The sequence below is a fragment of the Scaptodrosophila lebanonensis genome, unplaced genomic scaffold (assembly GCF_003285725.1).
Source record: "Scaptodrosophila lebanonensis strain 11010-0011.00,11010-0021.00 unplaced genomic scaffold, SlebRS2 tig00000080-arrow-pilon, whole genome shotgun sequence".
Classification (NCBI taxonomy): domain Eukaryota; kingdom Metazoa; phylum Arthropoda; class Insecta; order Diptera; family Drosophilidae; genus Scaptodrosophila; species Scaptodrosophila lebanonensis.
The window spans coordinates 3,832,029-3,850,113 of NW_022060561.1; the positions used below are offsets into that span (position 1 = coordinate 3,832,029).

Here is an 18,085-nt window from a genome sequence, read left to right on the forward strand (position 1 = left end):
ACGATTTAACGAAATAAAACCCAATATCTAATAATAAATTATAATATCTAATAATATCTAATAATAATAATAATCGCTTAAGTCTACATTTTAAATAAATTATAAAATAATAATATTTTGATTTAAAACGTAGATTTATCTACAAAAAGTGATCGTTCCTGACATTTAATAAGAATAATCATTAATTAAGGAATTCCTTCTTAATTATCTTAAAGGAAAAGCATTTATTCTGCAACGGGATAAAGCGCTGTACCGTAAAACCAAAATGATAAAAGACTTATTACATATAAATACATATATACATGGTAAACACATAGTCAAGACTTAATTTTAAGATCAGTCTTTCATTAAATAAATAAAAAAAGAAGATTCTTTCAGAAGAGAAGTCTCCAAGAAGCTACTAAAATCTTTGGCAGTTTCACGAAACCACTTGTTAGTTGTATTTATGACTTATAAAATGCTTTGAAATCGCACACTTAATACACTTTTTTAACCTAATGATAAATTTTTTTTTTTTTTTTTTTTTTTTTTTTTTACATATATACAATTTATTAAACTAGTTTTCTACTACCAATATGGCAGCTTAAGCTAGTTGAAAGTTAGGGAATACAAAAGTTGTCTATAGTAAGCATCTATAGGACGCACTTATATCTATGTACATATATACAATATTTACAATGTTTTACATGAAAAATGATTATATTTTATGATATATACTATGTATTTTATACAAGGGCTCTTGTGGGGAGATCCTTTGGATGGCACTTCTTCAGTCTTCTCTTCTTAGGTTTGGACAGGAGCCGCCTCGCTAGTGCGTTGGGGTGACTGCCGAGTCGCTTCTCGTAATTGCTTGCGTGCATTTGAATGACATCGCCAACCTTGGGGACACATAAGTCTCTTTCGATGTCCCTAGTGCGCATATACCAGGGAGCGTTGCATATTTTTCTGAGTATTTTAGCTTGAGCAACTCTTATTTTGTTTAGGTTTGAAGCAGCGGCAATGCCATAAATTGGTAGCGCATACTTCCATATTGGACTTAATATGGACTTATATACTGTCACCTTACTGTGCAGGGACAGCTTGTTGCATGGTGCAAGCAGCCATGCCATCTTTCCGGCTTTCGCCATGACCGATCGCTTGACCATTGTTGTATGCTTGCTGAAGTTGAGTCTTCTGTCCAGAATTACACCAAGATATTTGTGCGAATTTGTATGACTGAGCGTGGACCCCAACATTGTGATATCTCCGCATGACGACGGCCTTGTTGTAAATGTGACATTCGCACACTTGCTGGCGTTGATACCAATGTTCCAATTCAGAGCCCACTTCTCGAAACTACTTACATACTGCTGTAAGGCTTCCGAAGCTACATCGATATCTCTGCTTCTGGTAAGCACCGCAGTGTCGTCTGCGTAAGTAGCTATTAGTGCGTCATCCTCGTATACTCCAATGATCTCTTGCGGTGCAGGCATATCAGCAGTAAATAATGTATACAGGGTAGGACCGAGAACACTGCCTTGGGGCACTCCTGCACAAATTGAGCGCCTCGTGGATTTCACTCCATCAACAGCAACTCTGAAGCTTCTGTCCCTTAGAAAGCTTTCGATGAGTTGAAACAATTGAGGAGTTAGCATGCCTTTCAATTTGCAGAGGAGACCATCATGCCACACTCTATCAAAAGCTTGTTTAATATCCATAAACACAGCCACTGAGTACATCTTTTGCTCCATGGCTTCCAGGGCGAAGTTGACCACACGGTGGAGCTGTTCCGGTGTTCCGTGACTTCTTCGAAAACCAAATTGCCATTTTGGAATTCTGCGCGTCACGGCTTCGAGCTGGAGAATCCGGTCCAGAATCACACGTTCCATCATCTTCCCGAGGGCAGGTAGCAGACTAATCGGCCTATATCCATCTACTTCAGTATGCTGTTTCTCTGGCTTTGGAATCATCGTAATTAGCGCCATTTTCCAGCAGTTTGGAAAGTGCCTCAGCCTGAGTATGTTATTCATGAGCAAGACAATATACAGCAGAGCCCTTGTGGGGAGCAGTTTCAGCGTCCTGTTGTCTAAAAGGTCTTCTCCAGGCGCTTTTTTTACCTTTAGATTTTTTATCTGCTGTACCACTTCTTGAAGTGTAACTGGGCTTGCAGGCAAGGCCATTTGGAATGGCATCTCCAGCCTAAGCTCGACTACCCTTCGCCTATCTTCTGTTGTAAAGTCAAAAGGCTTAAATCTTTCCTCTAGGCTGTTTGCAAAGATTTCAGCTTTCTGCTGACTGGAGTAGCTCCATCCACCTGTAGGATCCTTAATTGGAGTCTTAGGGATGACCAGCCTCTTAAATCGCCTCGTAAGCTTCCAGAGCGAGTAATTAAATGATGCATCTGGACCAGCACTTTCCAATATGTCATCAATTCTGCCTTGTCTGATTTTAGCAAGCTCTTTTTGCAGTCGATTGGACAGTCTTTTGTAGATTTGATGAATGCGAGTATCTCCAGTTCTTGCATATTCTTTCCTGACTCTTCTTTTCAGGCTTAAGAGCGCAGCAGCCGTTGGTGGTAGACTAGCTTGACTATGTTGGGTTGGCAAGCGTAAAGTTTTCGGTGCAGCAGAAGACGCAGCCAGTGAAATGTTCTTCATGAGGATTGATATCGCGTCTTCGATATCCTCTGGGCTGTTAATTTCGACGTTCAGGTTAATTCTTCTTTCGAGATCGGCTTTAAAAACATCAATACGGGAGCCAGGTGGTAGAATATATTCCCTCTTGGGATTATATTGCGGTGCATGATGTAGCGTCGCTACTACTGGAAGGTGATCCGATGCGAGCTCATATTTTGTTTCAACGGTGAGTCTGTTTAGGGCAATCCTGTTGACAATAAAGAAGTCTAGTGCAGAGGGGTTAAGCCGTGTGTTGTAAGAGTAGAAAGTTGGCTCTCCAGTAGCAAGAACTTGGCAAGTAGTACTAGCTATGGCCTCTTGCAAACACCTTCCTCGCCTGCAAGATCTGGAATTACCCCACCATTGGTGTTTTGCATTAAAATCACCGCCTACAATAAACTTATCTCCTAAGGTTGCAAGCAATAGATCAAAGTCGGCCCTGCACCAAGCTTCATTGGGAGGAAGATACAGGGAGGAGACTTTGATGCTTCCACCATTCGTCGGTATAGTTACGCTGGCCGCTTGGATGCTTGTTTTTAGAATTGGCTCATTCTGTGAATGAGCGATACTTGATCTAATGATGACTGCAGAACCACTTTTAGCGGTGCCACTAGGATGATTAGCGTAGTACTGGTCGTATCCTGGCAAATATGCGTTCAAGCCAGGACGCATATGCGTTTCGGTTATTAACATGATATCGATCGAGTTTGAACTTAGGAAAAGCCTGAGTTCATCATTGTTTTTGACCAGGCCCCGTGCGTTCCATAATCCGATTTTTAACAGCGGATTTAACATTTGGATATTAGTTTTTGTACCAAGTCACGGAAGGCTCTATTGGAATCCATATTTTCCTGTATGAGCTTATACATTTGATCCATTCTTGCGTTTAGATCTAAAATCGCCTTTTCCAGCATACTAAATTTGTTGTTTAGATGCCAATCTTCGGCGGAACTGTGTGATCGGGGCGAGTTTTGGTTTGTTGGCGCGCTGGTACGTTTTTCTCCAATTGGCCTAGCTGCATCAGCATAAGAGAAGCCACTCTTAACAGTAGAGTTTGAGATAAACTGTACTTTAGTGCCTTGGTTATTTGGGTAACTCCTATTGCTACCGATAACTAGTCCATCTTTCGGCAACCTCACAGCTGGCTTAAGTTTTTTGGCTAGATCAATTCTTACCTTGCAGCCTCTGAAGCTCGACATGTGGTCTTCGCCGCAATTAGCGCATATAAATTCCCCATTATCATTCAGGTTACATGATTTTGAGCCAGTATCATGGTCCCCCGAGCATTTACCGCAAACCGGCTTTTTAAGGCAATAGTTCCTCGTGTGCCCGAAATCTTGGCATCTGAAGCATTGTACCAGCTCTTTACTCTGTTTGGCCTTTGATATTGTAACCCTGTGTCTACCAATTTGAGTTATTTTTAGTGCCTCAGCAACGTTGGGTGCGTTCTGGAGGTTAACGTAAAACATATTTTGTCTTGTTTTAACATTATTTATGTCCTCACCATCCTCCTCATTAATTTGAATGTTACGCCAATGATAAATTAGTTGGCATTCTAAAGCTAGTTGAATATATCAGTAACAAAAAAAAATCCGACTCCAAGCAAAGTACTTTGGTTGAGCTTTTCACACACTATTTACTCGCTTTGACGCCCTCAAGCATGGCAGCACAACCTGCACTTCTCACACATCCACACAAAACATATTTAATGATGTGCAAAAATGTTGCATACTTTTTGGCGTATGGAGAGCACATTTGCACTTCTACACATGCCGCCATTCCCAGAATCCCACTCAGGCCCTTACCCGACCCAGGCCCAGGCGATGCCGAGTCAGAGAGTTAACCTGCGTCTGCATTGCCGTTGAAATATTATTTATTGCAAATACTGTTGCATACAATTTGGCGCAGTGGCGCGCCAGAGCATAAAGTCTGGGCTTCTGTGTCGCAACTGTGGCTTGATTTTAATTTTTTAGCGCACGATGGCTGCATTTTTTACAAATATATACCTATATATACATTTTTTTTTATATATAAATGGGCATAGAGAACGCGCTCATCTTTATTTATTGTATCTCTCCTTTTTTGGGAGCAGACTTTATCTATAAATTTAATGAAAAATGCCGGCTTGACAATCGGCCCGTCGCAACAGACGAAGAACATCCAACGAGCAATGGAAACTGACGCTTACATATTAATTACTTTTTTGACTGTTCTAAAAATGCATGAATAATTGATTTCAATTTTTTAAATGTGCATTGCCAGCAGCTTACTATACCAGCCTTTTCTTTTTTTGATATATTTCAAAAATGCTACACAGCAATGAAAAGAATCCAAAAATTTGTGGCCCGCAAGTGTTGAAATTTGTTTTATTTTCATGTACGTATATATTTTACAGCCCTTTTTATATCGTGCAGAGCAGCTGCTTTATACATTTGTTGCATTGAAAATTAATAGTTGTTGATTGCAAAATGGTGCACACGTACATAATTTGTCTGCGGGAATCTGTATTCAACCTATGTCGTTTCATTTTTATACCCTATACTCTAAGTATTAAAGGGTATGCTAGAAAGTTGAAATTCCAGATGATCAAAGGCTGGATATAGGTTCATATAGTATGATCAGCATGGCACCTTGTCATCAATATAGGCATGCTCCACTTATCCGTCAGTATGAACACCGATAACTTTTGAACTATAATAGCTAGGGACATCCAACTTGGTGTATAGACTTATATTATTCATTTGTGGAGCAAGTTTATTTCAAACCATATATATCTTCATTATTTTATATAGCTCCCGTGGAATTGAGGGGTCCAGATATCAAGCTTAAAATAAAACCTACTTTGCCTGTAAAGATTTTATAACAAAACTAGTATAGCCTGTTATCCTTTGTGTACAGGCTATAAAAACCGAGTATGCTGTTTTATTTGTATTATTTTATTGATTTTAGAAACCAAGTTTTAAATCGATCAGTTGAAAAATTCGGATTTTTCAAACAAACTTTGGAGCTCGCTTCCCCCCTTTGGAGGTAATATTTTCCAAATGTTCCTTCTGCAACTATGATAGGATACTTGAGCCCAAATTTTAGTTTTCTATCTTGGACCGTTTGGGCAGTGCGGGACTCATAATATTCTAAAGATCATAAAAATTGAGGCACTATTTAATATAGCTGCCATAACAACGATCTGCGTCATAATCAATCTAGTTACAAATAATTTGTCGGTTTATTTCGATATTGCGGTGGGTCCAGGGTATTCAAAAGTCGTGTTGGCACACCTTAAACATTCTTCATGCTTTTTGTTTAGCATTACCATTTGATAAATGATAGAAATTCAATTTATTTTCCGCTCGGGGGACCATGATACTGGCTCAAAATCATGTAACCTGAATGATAATGGGGAATTTATATGCGCTAATTGCGGCGAAGACCACATGTCGAGCTTCAGAGGCTGCAAGGTAAGAATTGATCTAGCCAAAAAACTTAAGCCAGCTGTGAGGTTGCCGAAAGATGGACTAGTTATCGGTAGCAATAGGAGTTACCCAAATAACCAAGGCACTAAAGTACAGTTTATCTCAAACTCTACTGTTAAGAGTGGCTTCTCTTATGCTGATGCAGCTAGGCCAATTGGAGAAAAACGTACCAGCGCGCCAACAAACCAAAACTCGCCCCGATCACACAGTTCCGCCGAAGATTGGCATCTAAACAACAAATTTAGTATGCTGGAAAAGGCGATTTTAGATCTAAACGCAAGAATGGATCAAATGTATAAGCTCATACAGGAAAATATGGATTCCAATAGAGCCTTCCGTGACTTGGTACAAAAACTAATATCCAAATGTTAAATCCGCTGTTAAAAATCGGATTATGGAACGCACGGGGCCTGGTCAAAAACAATGATGAACTCAGGCTTTTCCTAAGTTCAAACTCGATCGATATCATGTTAATAACCGAAACGCATATGCGTCCTGGCTTGAACGCATATTTGCCAGGATACGACCAGTACTACGCTAATCATCCTAGTGGCACCGCTAAAAGTGGTTCTGCAGTCATCATTAGATCAAGTATCGCTCATTCACAGAATGAGCCAATTCTAAAAACAAGCATCCAAGCGGCCAGCGTAACTATACCGACGAATGGTGGAAGCATCAAAGTCTCCTCCCTGTATCTTCCTCCCAATGAAGCTTGGTGCAGGGCCGACTTTGATCTATTGCTTGCAACCTTAGGAGATAAGTTTATTGTAGGCGGTGATTTTAATGCAAAACACCAATGGTGGGGTAATTCCAGATCTTGCAGGCGAGGAAGGTGTTTGCAAGAGGCCATAGCTAGTACTACTTGCCAAGTTCTTGCTACTGGAGAGCCAACTTTCTACTCTTACAACACACGGCTTAACCCCTCTGCACTAGACTTCTTTATTGTCAACAGGATTGCCCTAAACAGACTCACCGTTGAAACAAAATATGAGCTCGCATCGGATCACCTTCCAGTAGTAGCGACGCTACATCATGCACCGCAATATAATCCCAAGAGGGAATATATTCTACCACCTGGCTCCCGTATTGATGTTTTTAAAGCCGATCTCGAAAGAAGAATTAACCTGAACGTCGAAATTAACAGCCCAGAGGATATCGAAGACGCGATATCAATCCTCATGAAGAACATTTCACTGGCTGCGTCTTCTGCTGCACCGAAAACTTTACGCTTGCCAACCCAACATAGTCAAGCTAGTCTACCACCAACGGCTGCTGCGCTCTTAAGCCTGAAAAGAAGAGTCAGGAAAGAATATGCTAGAACTGGAGATACTCGCATTCATCAAATCTACAAAAGACTGTCCAATCGACTGCAAAAAGAGCTTGCTAAAATCAGACAAGGCAGAATTGATGACATATTGGAAAGTGCTGGTCCAGATGCATCATTTAATTACTCGCTCTGGAAGCTTACGAGGCGATTTAAGAGGCTGGTCATCCCTAAGACTCCAATTAAGGATCCTACAGGTGGATGGAGCTACTCCAGTCAGCAGAAAGCTGAAATCTTTGCAAACAGCCTAGAGGAAAGATTTAAGCCTTTTGACTTTACAACAGAAGATAGGCGAAGGGTAGTCGAGCTTAGGCTGGAGATGCCATTCCAAATGGCCTTGCCTGCAAGCCCAGTTACACTTCAAGAAGTGGTACAGCAGATAAAAAATCTAAAGGTAAAAAAAGCGCCTGGAGAAGACCTTTTAGACAACAGGACGCTGAAACTGCTCCCCACAAGGGCTCTGCTGTATATTGTCTTGCTCATGAATAACATACTCAGGCTGAGGCACTTTCCAAACTGCTGGAAAATGGCGCTAATTACGATGATTCCAAAGCCAGAGAAACAGCATACTGAAGTAGATGGATATAGGCCGATTAGTCTGCTACCTGCCCTCGGGAAGATGATGGAACGTGTGATTCTGGACCGGATTCTCCAGCTCGAAGCCGTGACGCGCAGAATTCCAAAATGGCAATTTGGTTTTCGAAGAAGTCACGGAACACCGGAACAGCTCCACCGTGTGGTCAACTTCGCCCTGGAAGCCATGGAGCAAAAGATGTACTCAGTGGCTGTGTTTATGGATATTAAACAAGCTTTTGATAGAGTGTGGCATGATGGTCTCCTCTGCAAATTGAAAGGCATGCTAACTCCTCAATTGTTTCAACTCATCGAAAGCTTTCTAAGGGACAGAAGCTTCAGAGTTGCTGTTGATGGAGTGAAATCCACGAGGCGCTCAATTTGTGCAGGAGTGCCCCAAGGCAGTGTTCTCGGTCCTACCCTGTATACATTATTTACTGCTGATATGCCTGCACCGCAAGAGATCATTGGAGTATACGAGGATGACGCACTAATAGCTACTTACGCAGACGACACTGCGGTGCTTACCAGAAGCAGAGATATCGATGTAGCTTCGGAAGCCTTACAGCAGTATGTAAGTAGTTTCGAGAAGTGGGCTCTGAATTGGAACATTGGTATCAACGCCAGCAAGTGTGCGAATGTCACATTTACAACAAGGCCGTCGTCATGCGGAGATATCACAATGTTGGGGTCCACGCTCAGTCATACAAATTCGCACAAATATCTTGGTGTAATTCTGGACAGAAGACTCAACTTCAGCAAGCATACAACAATGGTCAAGCGATCGGTCATGGCGAAAGCCGGAAAGATGGCATGGCTGCTTGCACCATGCAACAAGCTGTCCCTGCACAGTAAGGTGACAGTATATAAGTCCATATTAAGTCCAATATGGAAGTATGCGCTACCAATTTATGGCATTGCCGCTGCTTCAAACCTAAACAAAATAAGAGTTGCTCAAGCTAAAATACTCAGAAAAATATGCAACGCTCCCTGGTATATGCGCACTAGGGACATCGAAAGAGACTTATGTGTCCCCAAGGTTGGCGATGTCATTCAAATGCACGCAAGCAATTACGAGAAGCGACTCGGCAGTCACCCCAACGCACTAGCGAGGCGGCTCCTGTCCAAACCTAAGAAGAGAAGATTGAAGAAGTGCCATCCAAAGGATCTCCCCACAAGAGCCCTTGTATAAAATACATAGTATATATCATAAAATATAATCATTTTTCATGTAAAACATTGTAAATATTGTATATATGTACATAGATATAAGTGCGTCCTATAGATGCTTACTATAGACAACTCTTGTATTCCCTAACTTTCAACTAGCTTAAGCTGCCATATTGGTAGTAGAAAACTAGTTTAATAAATTGTATATATGTAAAAAAAAAAAATAAAAAAAAAAAAAAATAAAAAATTTATTTTCCCATTCATGTATTCGTAAAAAGTGCTGCAAGCGTTTTAGGATTAAACGGAATCGAAAAAAGGCATTTAAAGACTAATGCTCAGCACTCAATGCAGTATGGAAAATGTCATGCTGCCATTTAAAACATAGAACTCAAAAACAGGCAAAACAAATTGTGAGTGGAAATTGCCTGAAAATCTAATATAAATGCTGCTCTAAAATATATAAAAAGTTCGAGTATTTATATTAAATTTCTAATCATTACTGTTGTCAATATTTGAAATGCCTAAAGGTATTATTTATCTCTTTTTTTCTAAAAAAATTGTGTACTATTTATTAAACCAGTATGTTCAGAAAATAAACTAATAAATAAAGGCAAAGGAGTTTTTATTCGAACTTTTCTTATATTTTGTTTATATTTAATAAAATCGGTTTTTTTTTTCAAATGAATAAGTAATCTAACTTAAGCTCTAGACAAAGTAAAATGAATCTAAATTAAGGATGAGAAATATGAAACTTATTAAAAAAATATTTAAATGCCCTTTTCATTATGGATATCGATAGCATTCATGCATATTTATTTTATTGGCTTGGTCGTAAAAATATCTACACAAAATTTTGAGCTTTGAAGAATAATAAATAATTTAAATCAGCAACAAAAAATAGTTGCAGACCTTAAAGAAATGAGACCAAGTAATAGTTTTATTAAAAATTAACTAAATACAGTGTTTTACAAACAAAACAAGTACTATCATTAATGCTTCCAATAAAAGGCTTAGATAATTATTAAATACTTAACTATTTTATTTAATTCTAATTTCAATAGAAATCACATGCTTTTTTATGCTTGCAGTGGATTATAGAAAGCTGTGCGCGGTAAATGGAAATAATTCGCTCGTAAATGCTTTCTCAAAATACTTTCGGTTGTGGGTAGAAAATGGGACAAACTATTTAAAATTAATAAAGTATTTTTAGCCCACTTTTTATACCAATTCTATTTTTTACCACTTTTTCATTTTAATTCTCATATTGAAAAATATTATCTATAAAGATAATCTTCTATTGCTTAATCGTCTCGGATTCACATTCAATGGCTTTGTTCGAAACTATTTTTAGTTCAATTAATTGGTTTGTTAATTAATTGATGTTGCGAATGTTAAGTTTACAATTGTTTCTTATTTTTTAATAATTTAATATATATTTTTATTTTGGAAATTGCTTTGTGGTATGCTATACACACTCTCTGCTATAACATATAATACTCTGTCATTTAATTTGTATTAATCAGCCCAGAACTTAGTGCAAATCAATCTGGAAAAGTACCCAACATTGCTTTATCGTAACTGCAATATAATTCACTCTATTGCTTAACATTAAGTTTGTCATTTATTTCGTAAAGACTTGTCAGATGTTGCATTATTTGACCTACAACTTAGCGCACATTAATGTGGAAAAGTGTTTAGCATTGCCTTGTCGCATGATATACCCAATTGCAGTTGTAACATAGCACATTCCAATACTTAACATTTCGCCCAACCTTCAATTAATGATAACTGCCTGCATTTATTGGCCCATTATCGTCACCAAGCACATGTGCATTCCTAATTACAGACACTTGAGCACCGCAATGGACCATAAACAATAACGATTTGATTTGTGCGCCGGCACACCAAAATCCATGGCCACATTTCAATTGAAATTTATTATTGTTTTGTGCAGGCCACAGCCAAGATGTGTAAGTGCAAGAAAGAAGGGGATGCAATACTATAGTGTAAGAGCAGGCACATCCACAAAATGTGGTAAACATGAGAAATCGAATAAAAATTAAAAACATATACTCGCATGCGGGGCCAAGCAAGAGAAGGCGTCGGAGACGGCCGTCGTTTTTAAAATTGGAGCGAACTGATTTGTTTACCGAATGGTCTAAAAATAAATGAAAATTGCACTAAAGTTGCAGCGCATGCCACACGCCCCACTAGCCCCACCATCCCCACCATCCCCACGAATACTGCCCCCAAGTGCCGGATGTATGAATCGAAGTCGAAGAAGTCGATTTTTTATGAATGACTGAACGAACAAATGCCGGAAAATGCGTCGAACACCACACACTGAAGTGCGGTGCATTATTATTTTTGTTGTTGTGGGTATTGCATTGCATTCGAGTCTGGTCTGTTTATTATTATACTTCTCGCTGCTATGCGTTCCGGATATCAATGATATGTATTACAATTGCATTCAAGTGGCTCTAAAGTGTGCTGCAAGGTGTGTGGCAGGAGCAGCGAAAGGGTGCGTTTGAGTTCGACCAATGAGTTGGTAATAATGAATAGAGGCAGCCAATCAATAGAAAGTGCTGGGTAAATGAAAGAAGTTGACGAGTGTATGTATGAAATAAAAATTAAAACATAATATGTAGTCAATCGAAAGAAATGTATAAAATAAACTTTTCTTTGAGAAAAACACGACAAAATGTGGAAATGCCAACAAATCAGCTGACAAGAAAATTTGAAAAAACAAAATAGGAATTTATGGTGGGAAATAAATGTAATGAAAATATTCTAAGAATTTTGTGACAAAATAAATTTCTTTCATTCTCCTAGATTGGTAATCGTCTTCAAATTGTTGTTAAATAGATAAAATTTTGTTCTAAACTATGTGTTCCTCATGTCAATATGATTTGATCTTTAAAACTTAAATAAATAATAAAAAAATAAAAATTAATATAATACTTTAATACAATACTTTAAGTAGAAACATACTAAATAACTAACCATCAGAAAATCTAAATTAATGAGAGGGGGTCCATTAATTTATTTCATTGCTAGATATTTAAAACAACTACACATTCACAGTATAGATGAATTCAAAGTATTGCACATTTTTCATCGACGACATAAGTTATGGTAAATAAAAAAAATGAACGTCTTCATCAACCCTTCCATCAACCATTTCACCAACTTTATCAATACAATATATATGTTCACCTACTTAAGTGAGAAACAGATTTTGATTATCATTACCCATAAACACAAATAATGAATCGCAGTTTTTTATTCATACATGTAGCTCGATAAACCAAAAACAGTTTCTGTATATCTTCAATTACATGTATTACGTGCCCATTGGTAAATAGACCAATAACGAAAACAGATATTGAAATGACAATCGGAACAGTTGTTTGGCAGTTGACAATGCAGCTGCACCGCCGGACTAATGAAGACACATAGAAATAAATGAAAACGTACAGATACAATCGTGTTCACATATATATCAGCATATTGTAGGTACACATAGAGAAATATAGTTCATGAAAAATGATATGGCAATGTTCAACTTTGAAACTATCTAAAGCTGTCATTTTTCAGAACAAAGTAATTTCATTGTCTTTTGAAGACATTTTCTACGTTTTTAAAAAAATTGTAAGCAATTTTTTAGCAACTAATTGAAAACAATAATTTAAAATTAACGAAGATAATATTGCGTTAGGAATAAAAATTATAACACATAATACAACAAAAACAACCATTCCACAATGTATTTCTTAAATCGTAGAATTGGTATTATTATCACTACTTGTAATTATAAACATTATTTTCCTTCAGGCAATTATTTTACATTTTTTCGCCTCGGCGTTTCTATGTTTATCAATCGATTTCGATAGTTCGAGCCTACCTAGGCGAAGTAAAATGCCACAAAAAGGATTAAAGGTTTTATTGTAAGATTTTTACCAATAACTACATAATAATATTAAACTAATACAGCTACTTCGTATGTAGCAACGATAAATGCTTAATTCAATTTATGTATGTATTTGTTTTTAACCATTTTAATTATTGATTGGATCACAAATTCGAGACTTTCTTTATTAATTCCAGCCTTGGCAATTTATTCTCATCGCCTATGATTTTTCAAAGTCTTATTTGCATTCAACATTTTGTGATTCACTTTTGAATTAGGGTTCCAACAAATTAACAATCAACTGTGCCGTTTTCTTTGTCATGTGTAAGAATATTTCTCTTACAAGGCATGCCAGTCATTCCGTTGAAAGATCAAGTTATCTATGAACGCATGTCAACAAACATGAATAACTACATATACATATGTATATGTGTATATAGTATAGTTAACTGATTGGCCATCTATATACGAGTATGTTTGTAAGTATATTGCTTACACAACTTGATCTGCGCGCTCATTTCACTTTCAATGATCACTTGACTGGCCTGTCTTGGCTTGGCTGGGCCAGACCGGCCGGCCCGGCCTGACCGATGACAAGACACAAAAAAATAAATAAATAAAAATAATAACCAAAACATTAAACAAAATTCCTATGAATACTCAAGCGGCAGCTTCTTGTTGTTGCTGTTGTTGTTGTTTGTGCATAAACTGGAGTAAACTTTTATTAATTGAGCGCGCATATGTGGCCGCCATCGTCGCATTGATGCTGGCTGGCAGCGTCCAACGATATGGACTGCAATGCAGACCTCTTCCCCCACCGCCCCACCATACCCCCCCTCCGTCCAATAGCATCATCAATAGCCAGTGTTGTCAGCCGCGTGCGTTGCTCCATAAAATGAAAAGTGTGCGCCTTGTTCGTTATTGTTGTTGTTATTGTTTGTGTTGTTGGCTTTTGCCACGGCTGTCAGTAAATAAATTTAAATTATTTTGCAACTAGATTTAGATTTCATGTTTTGTGTCGTCGACACATTGCGCCAAATGTGTCTAATGTATCTGCTCGTATCTATGTATCTGCATCTTACACACATATATACTATACATATATCTTTCATATTTATGCATCTGCGTACTGTCATTACACGGGGTCCAGTGTCTGGGGACGAGTTGGGGAAATTTTAACTAGCGCTCGGGGTTTTTTCCACCAATTAAAATTAAATAGTTTTATTTTATTATGCCCGCAAAACTAACATTTCTTTCTACTTCTCCTGCAATGCCAAACATTTAATATCTCTGCTGTCTGCTGCGCTTTGTAGTCAACTAAGCTAAGCTATATATGTATACACTGTGAAAAAATATAGTTTAATCAAGTGAAACAATTAAGAATATGGTGCAAAAGTTTATTGTGAGATTTAGTTGAAACCCGTTATACAAATTTGTGTGCAAATTATTTGCATGTCTAACTAACTAAAACAATACTCAGTCTAATCTAAGAACAAATGGCTTACCAGTCCCTTTTTCTCAGTGTATATATGTATATCTGCAAGTGCGAGTATTTCAACAGCTGGCTGCTTAGCGCCGCATGACTAATATACATACATATGTATCTTCTATATGCCTGCCTGCCTTCTACTAACATATGTCTACAACGAAAAAAAAAATGAAGATCTGCCTCGGTTTGTTGCCTTTTGTTTATAAACGCATATGCTATATTTAAACGAAAATTCATTTTGTTTACCCTAAAATATATAGATATGTATGCATATATACTATATATGTAATTGTCTGTTTGACATCGATTCATGATGAGCAATTTGCAAAAAAGAAAAATTTGTATTTATTTGAAGCCCATTTCGTTTATAATACAGATTTAATGTACAGTCCTTTACTTGGGAAGCTTTAAAAGTAAATAGTAAGCATTTTCATTAACAATGTTTAGTTAAAATAAATTGGAAATTTTTCAATTTTCATGAAACGAAAATTAAGATATTTCGCAGTCAGAAAAATTTCTTATACACTCTGAAAAATATCTTTGAAATATTCGTAAATAAAAATTCGCAATTAAAACTAATCAAATGAATTTCTGCCTCGACACATAAAGCGCTCTAACGCTTGGGTCATTTGGAAAGATTGTTTATATTGATTTTCAAAAAATCTATCTAAAAATTTAGAATTAGGTCAAAAGTTTCTTAACCTAATAAATAAAGAATCGATTGTAATTATAGGGTAGGGATTCCCAAGCCTAACCTGCTAAAACAAAAGAATCGATCGTGTTTTTAGTTAAGAAGGAATACTCCTTTTTGTTATAAACATATTGGGAAATACAAATTTTATTTTAAATTGTTTCAAATGTCCGTTTCACAGCGTCAGTTATAGCTATAAATAATTTTAGTATACTCAATAGGAATTTTGAGCTCATTGAAACCTATTTGAAGAACCAATGTATAAAAGAAAAAATATCAAACAAAACACAAATTTTTCAAATTTTATACAAACAAAGCAATTACTAATTATAATATAAACGATTCTACAACTATAACTAACTATAAGTAAAAAGCCAAACAAAGTACCAAATTAAAAAACAAACATTCTTCTACTTAAAGGCATAAGAATAACGGTTCTGACAGTTCATAAAATATATTCGAATTCAAAACTGAATACAACGAAAATTAATTACACAATTAGGCACGAAATTTTCGAATATAAACTCTTATGGGTTTTTTAAAATAGATTTAAATTTATGTGCAGTCAAATATAACAGCACAACTAATAAATTATCTTGCCATAAATATTTTTGGATATTAGTTGGAGTTGAATGAAGAAAGAGAGACTGACATAGTTGCAATCATTTAAAATTCAATAAATAGTTTTCCAAATGACTTTTCCCAGCAAATTAGCTAAGTATGTACCTTGGGGAGTCAAATAAGCATTTAATGCAAGTATTATTCATATGTTTATAATATTAAACACAATTTTAATAATCTATCTAGATTAATTGCCTTCCCAATCAGCTAAAAATGTGTTTTTTAATTTAATTTACGTTCTAGCTAACTTATACTATAAAAATTATATAGACGATCGATTTTTTGTTTATTTATGATTTATGTCGATAAATTGTATAAATTATCACTTTTATGGAACGCCATAAGTTTAATCCAATATCTTCAGACGAGTTAATAGAGTTCATTTAAAATTAAATAATTAATCTCAGCCAACCATTTCAATGATTGTTTACACACTAATAGGACTAAGATCAGTAATCTTTTTAGTTTCGATTATTTGAACTTACTTTCCATTTTTTCTCCACACAAAAATGCAGCCAAAGATCAAAAATATGATGGACAGACATGTTAGCAGATATTTCGCTCGGTCTATGCCACAAATATCGGTTCTTAAAGTATCGTATATGATGCGATCGTACAAATGATCGCAGCGTATTAACTGGAAATGCTGATCCATTTTTGAAATGTCTTTGAATTGTTAAAGATATATATAAAATTATTTAAATTTCACTGAGCACCTTTTTGGTGTTGAACTTTTTATTGTACAATCATTTTTGCAATTCTTTTCGCTCTTTTTAGCATTTTTATTGCCATACTTATATTGTTATAATGTATGAATTTTTATATTAATTTCCTTTCATCTCCGTTGAATTTGTTTTCATAAGTTGCTGAAAAAATATTTTTCATTTTTTCCATAATGGATTTTTACCATTTTCATTTGCAAATACACTTAAAAGCCACACACGAAACTTTTAGAAAATTGTTTAATATAAACAAATTTTATTTCACACAACCAGTATTTTCCAAATATGTACATTTCCAATACAAACTGATGGCTTGCGTTTTATTTCTAATAATTACTTTTTATTTGTGTGTAATTATTTGTGCATGTATGCGTGTGTGTATTATAAACAAACCAAAAAAAAAAAAAAACGAAACGGGCAAATTTTCGAATGTGCACGTTTTCCCCGTTAGACCGCGCCAGAATTTCGAAACGCAACCGCCTGCCACTGAGCCCCACGCCACACTAAATATCTTGGTGCAATCGAGAGACTGGGAGCCGACTAAGCACGTGCACGATCACACAGATGCTGAGAAAGCTCACTCTTTCCTCACTCTTTATTTCTTTTCACCGGCTATGTTTTATTGCGCAAGGTTGCTTTTGTTGTTGTTGCTGTTGGTTTTCATTTTGTGGCGGTTGTGTGCATTTTGTTTACGGCGTTTGTTTGTTTGCCGTTTGGCAGGCAGTTTGGGGTCTTGTGCTCTTTTTTATAGCCGGCCGTCAACAGTTTTAAAAGCACTGCCGTTGCTCAACTTTGATAACCGTTTTGACAGGTTGAAGGAGGGTTGGATGAGTTAAATAGGAAACAGAAATTGCTAATTCTTTCTCTTGACAGAGCCCCACACTATTTATTCCACACTTTATTTGTTTGAATGTTTGCATTAGTTAGCATAATTTTCAGTCGTATTCAACATCGTTAGTTCAACTTAATAAGGTTTTTTTTAAAAGAACGATTTCGTATTATATTTAATTTCTCGTTTAACAAATTCATTACAATTTCCACCATTAAAATTGCTATAATGTACTTATTTTGTAATTTTATTTTAAATCGGAAAGTCCCAATCAGAAATTAAAAGTAACGTCGCTATCAGGCGCTCATGCTATGACGTGTTGATGCTTTGTATACCCTGTACCCAAAGGTTAAAAGCGTGTACTAGTTTAGTCCGGATGTATGTACATATGTATTCTTATTCTCCCACTCCCCCACTATTAGATACTGTTCCGTATGTTAAATTCCCTCATGATAAATCATTTACGAAGAAAGTTATAGCCATAAATGTAATCTTTAGTTGTTCTTACTGCTTAAACTTAATTCTGCACTGCACACATACACGCACATAAAAACGCAGTGACTGTACATAAACATATGTCTCTACTTATGTATGCTTTGAATATTTTTTATTTAATTTAATTAACTAATTTA

At 36.5% G+C, this 18,085-nt stretch overlaps 1 protein-coding gene across 1 annotated transcript in view; it reads right to left on the reverse strand.

Annotated features, from left to right (window-relative positions):
* LOC115626072 (ATP-binding cassette sub-family C member Sur) overlaps positions 1–16,560 on the reverse strand; it is an 84,561-nt gene extending 68,001 nt beyond the window's left edge. Inside the window, 1 exon segment of the mRNA XM_030521324.1 lies at positions 16,388–16,560. Coding sequence (XP_030377184.1) covers positions 16,388–16,557 — 170 coding nt within the window. The 5' untranslated portion in view covers positions 16,558–16,560.
* Between the last annotated feature and the right edge of the window lie 1,525 nt (positions 16,561–18,085).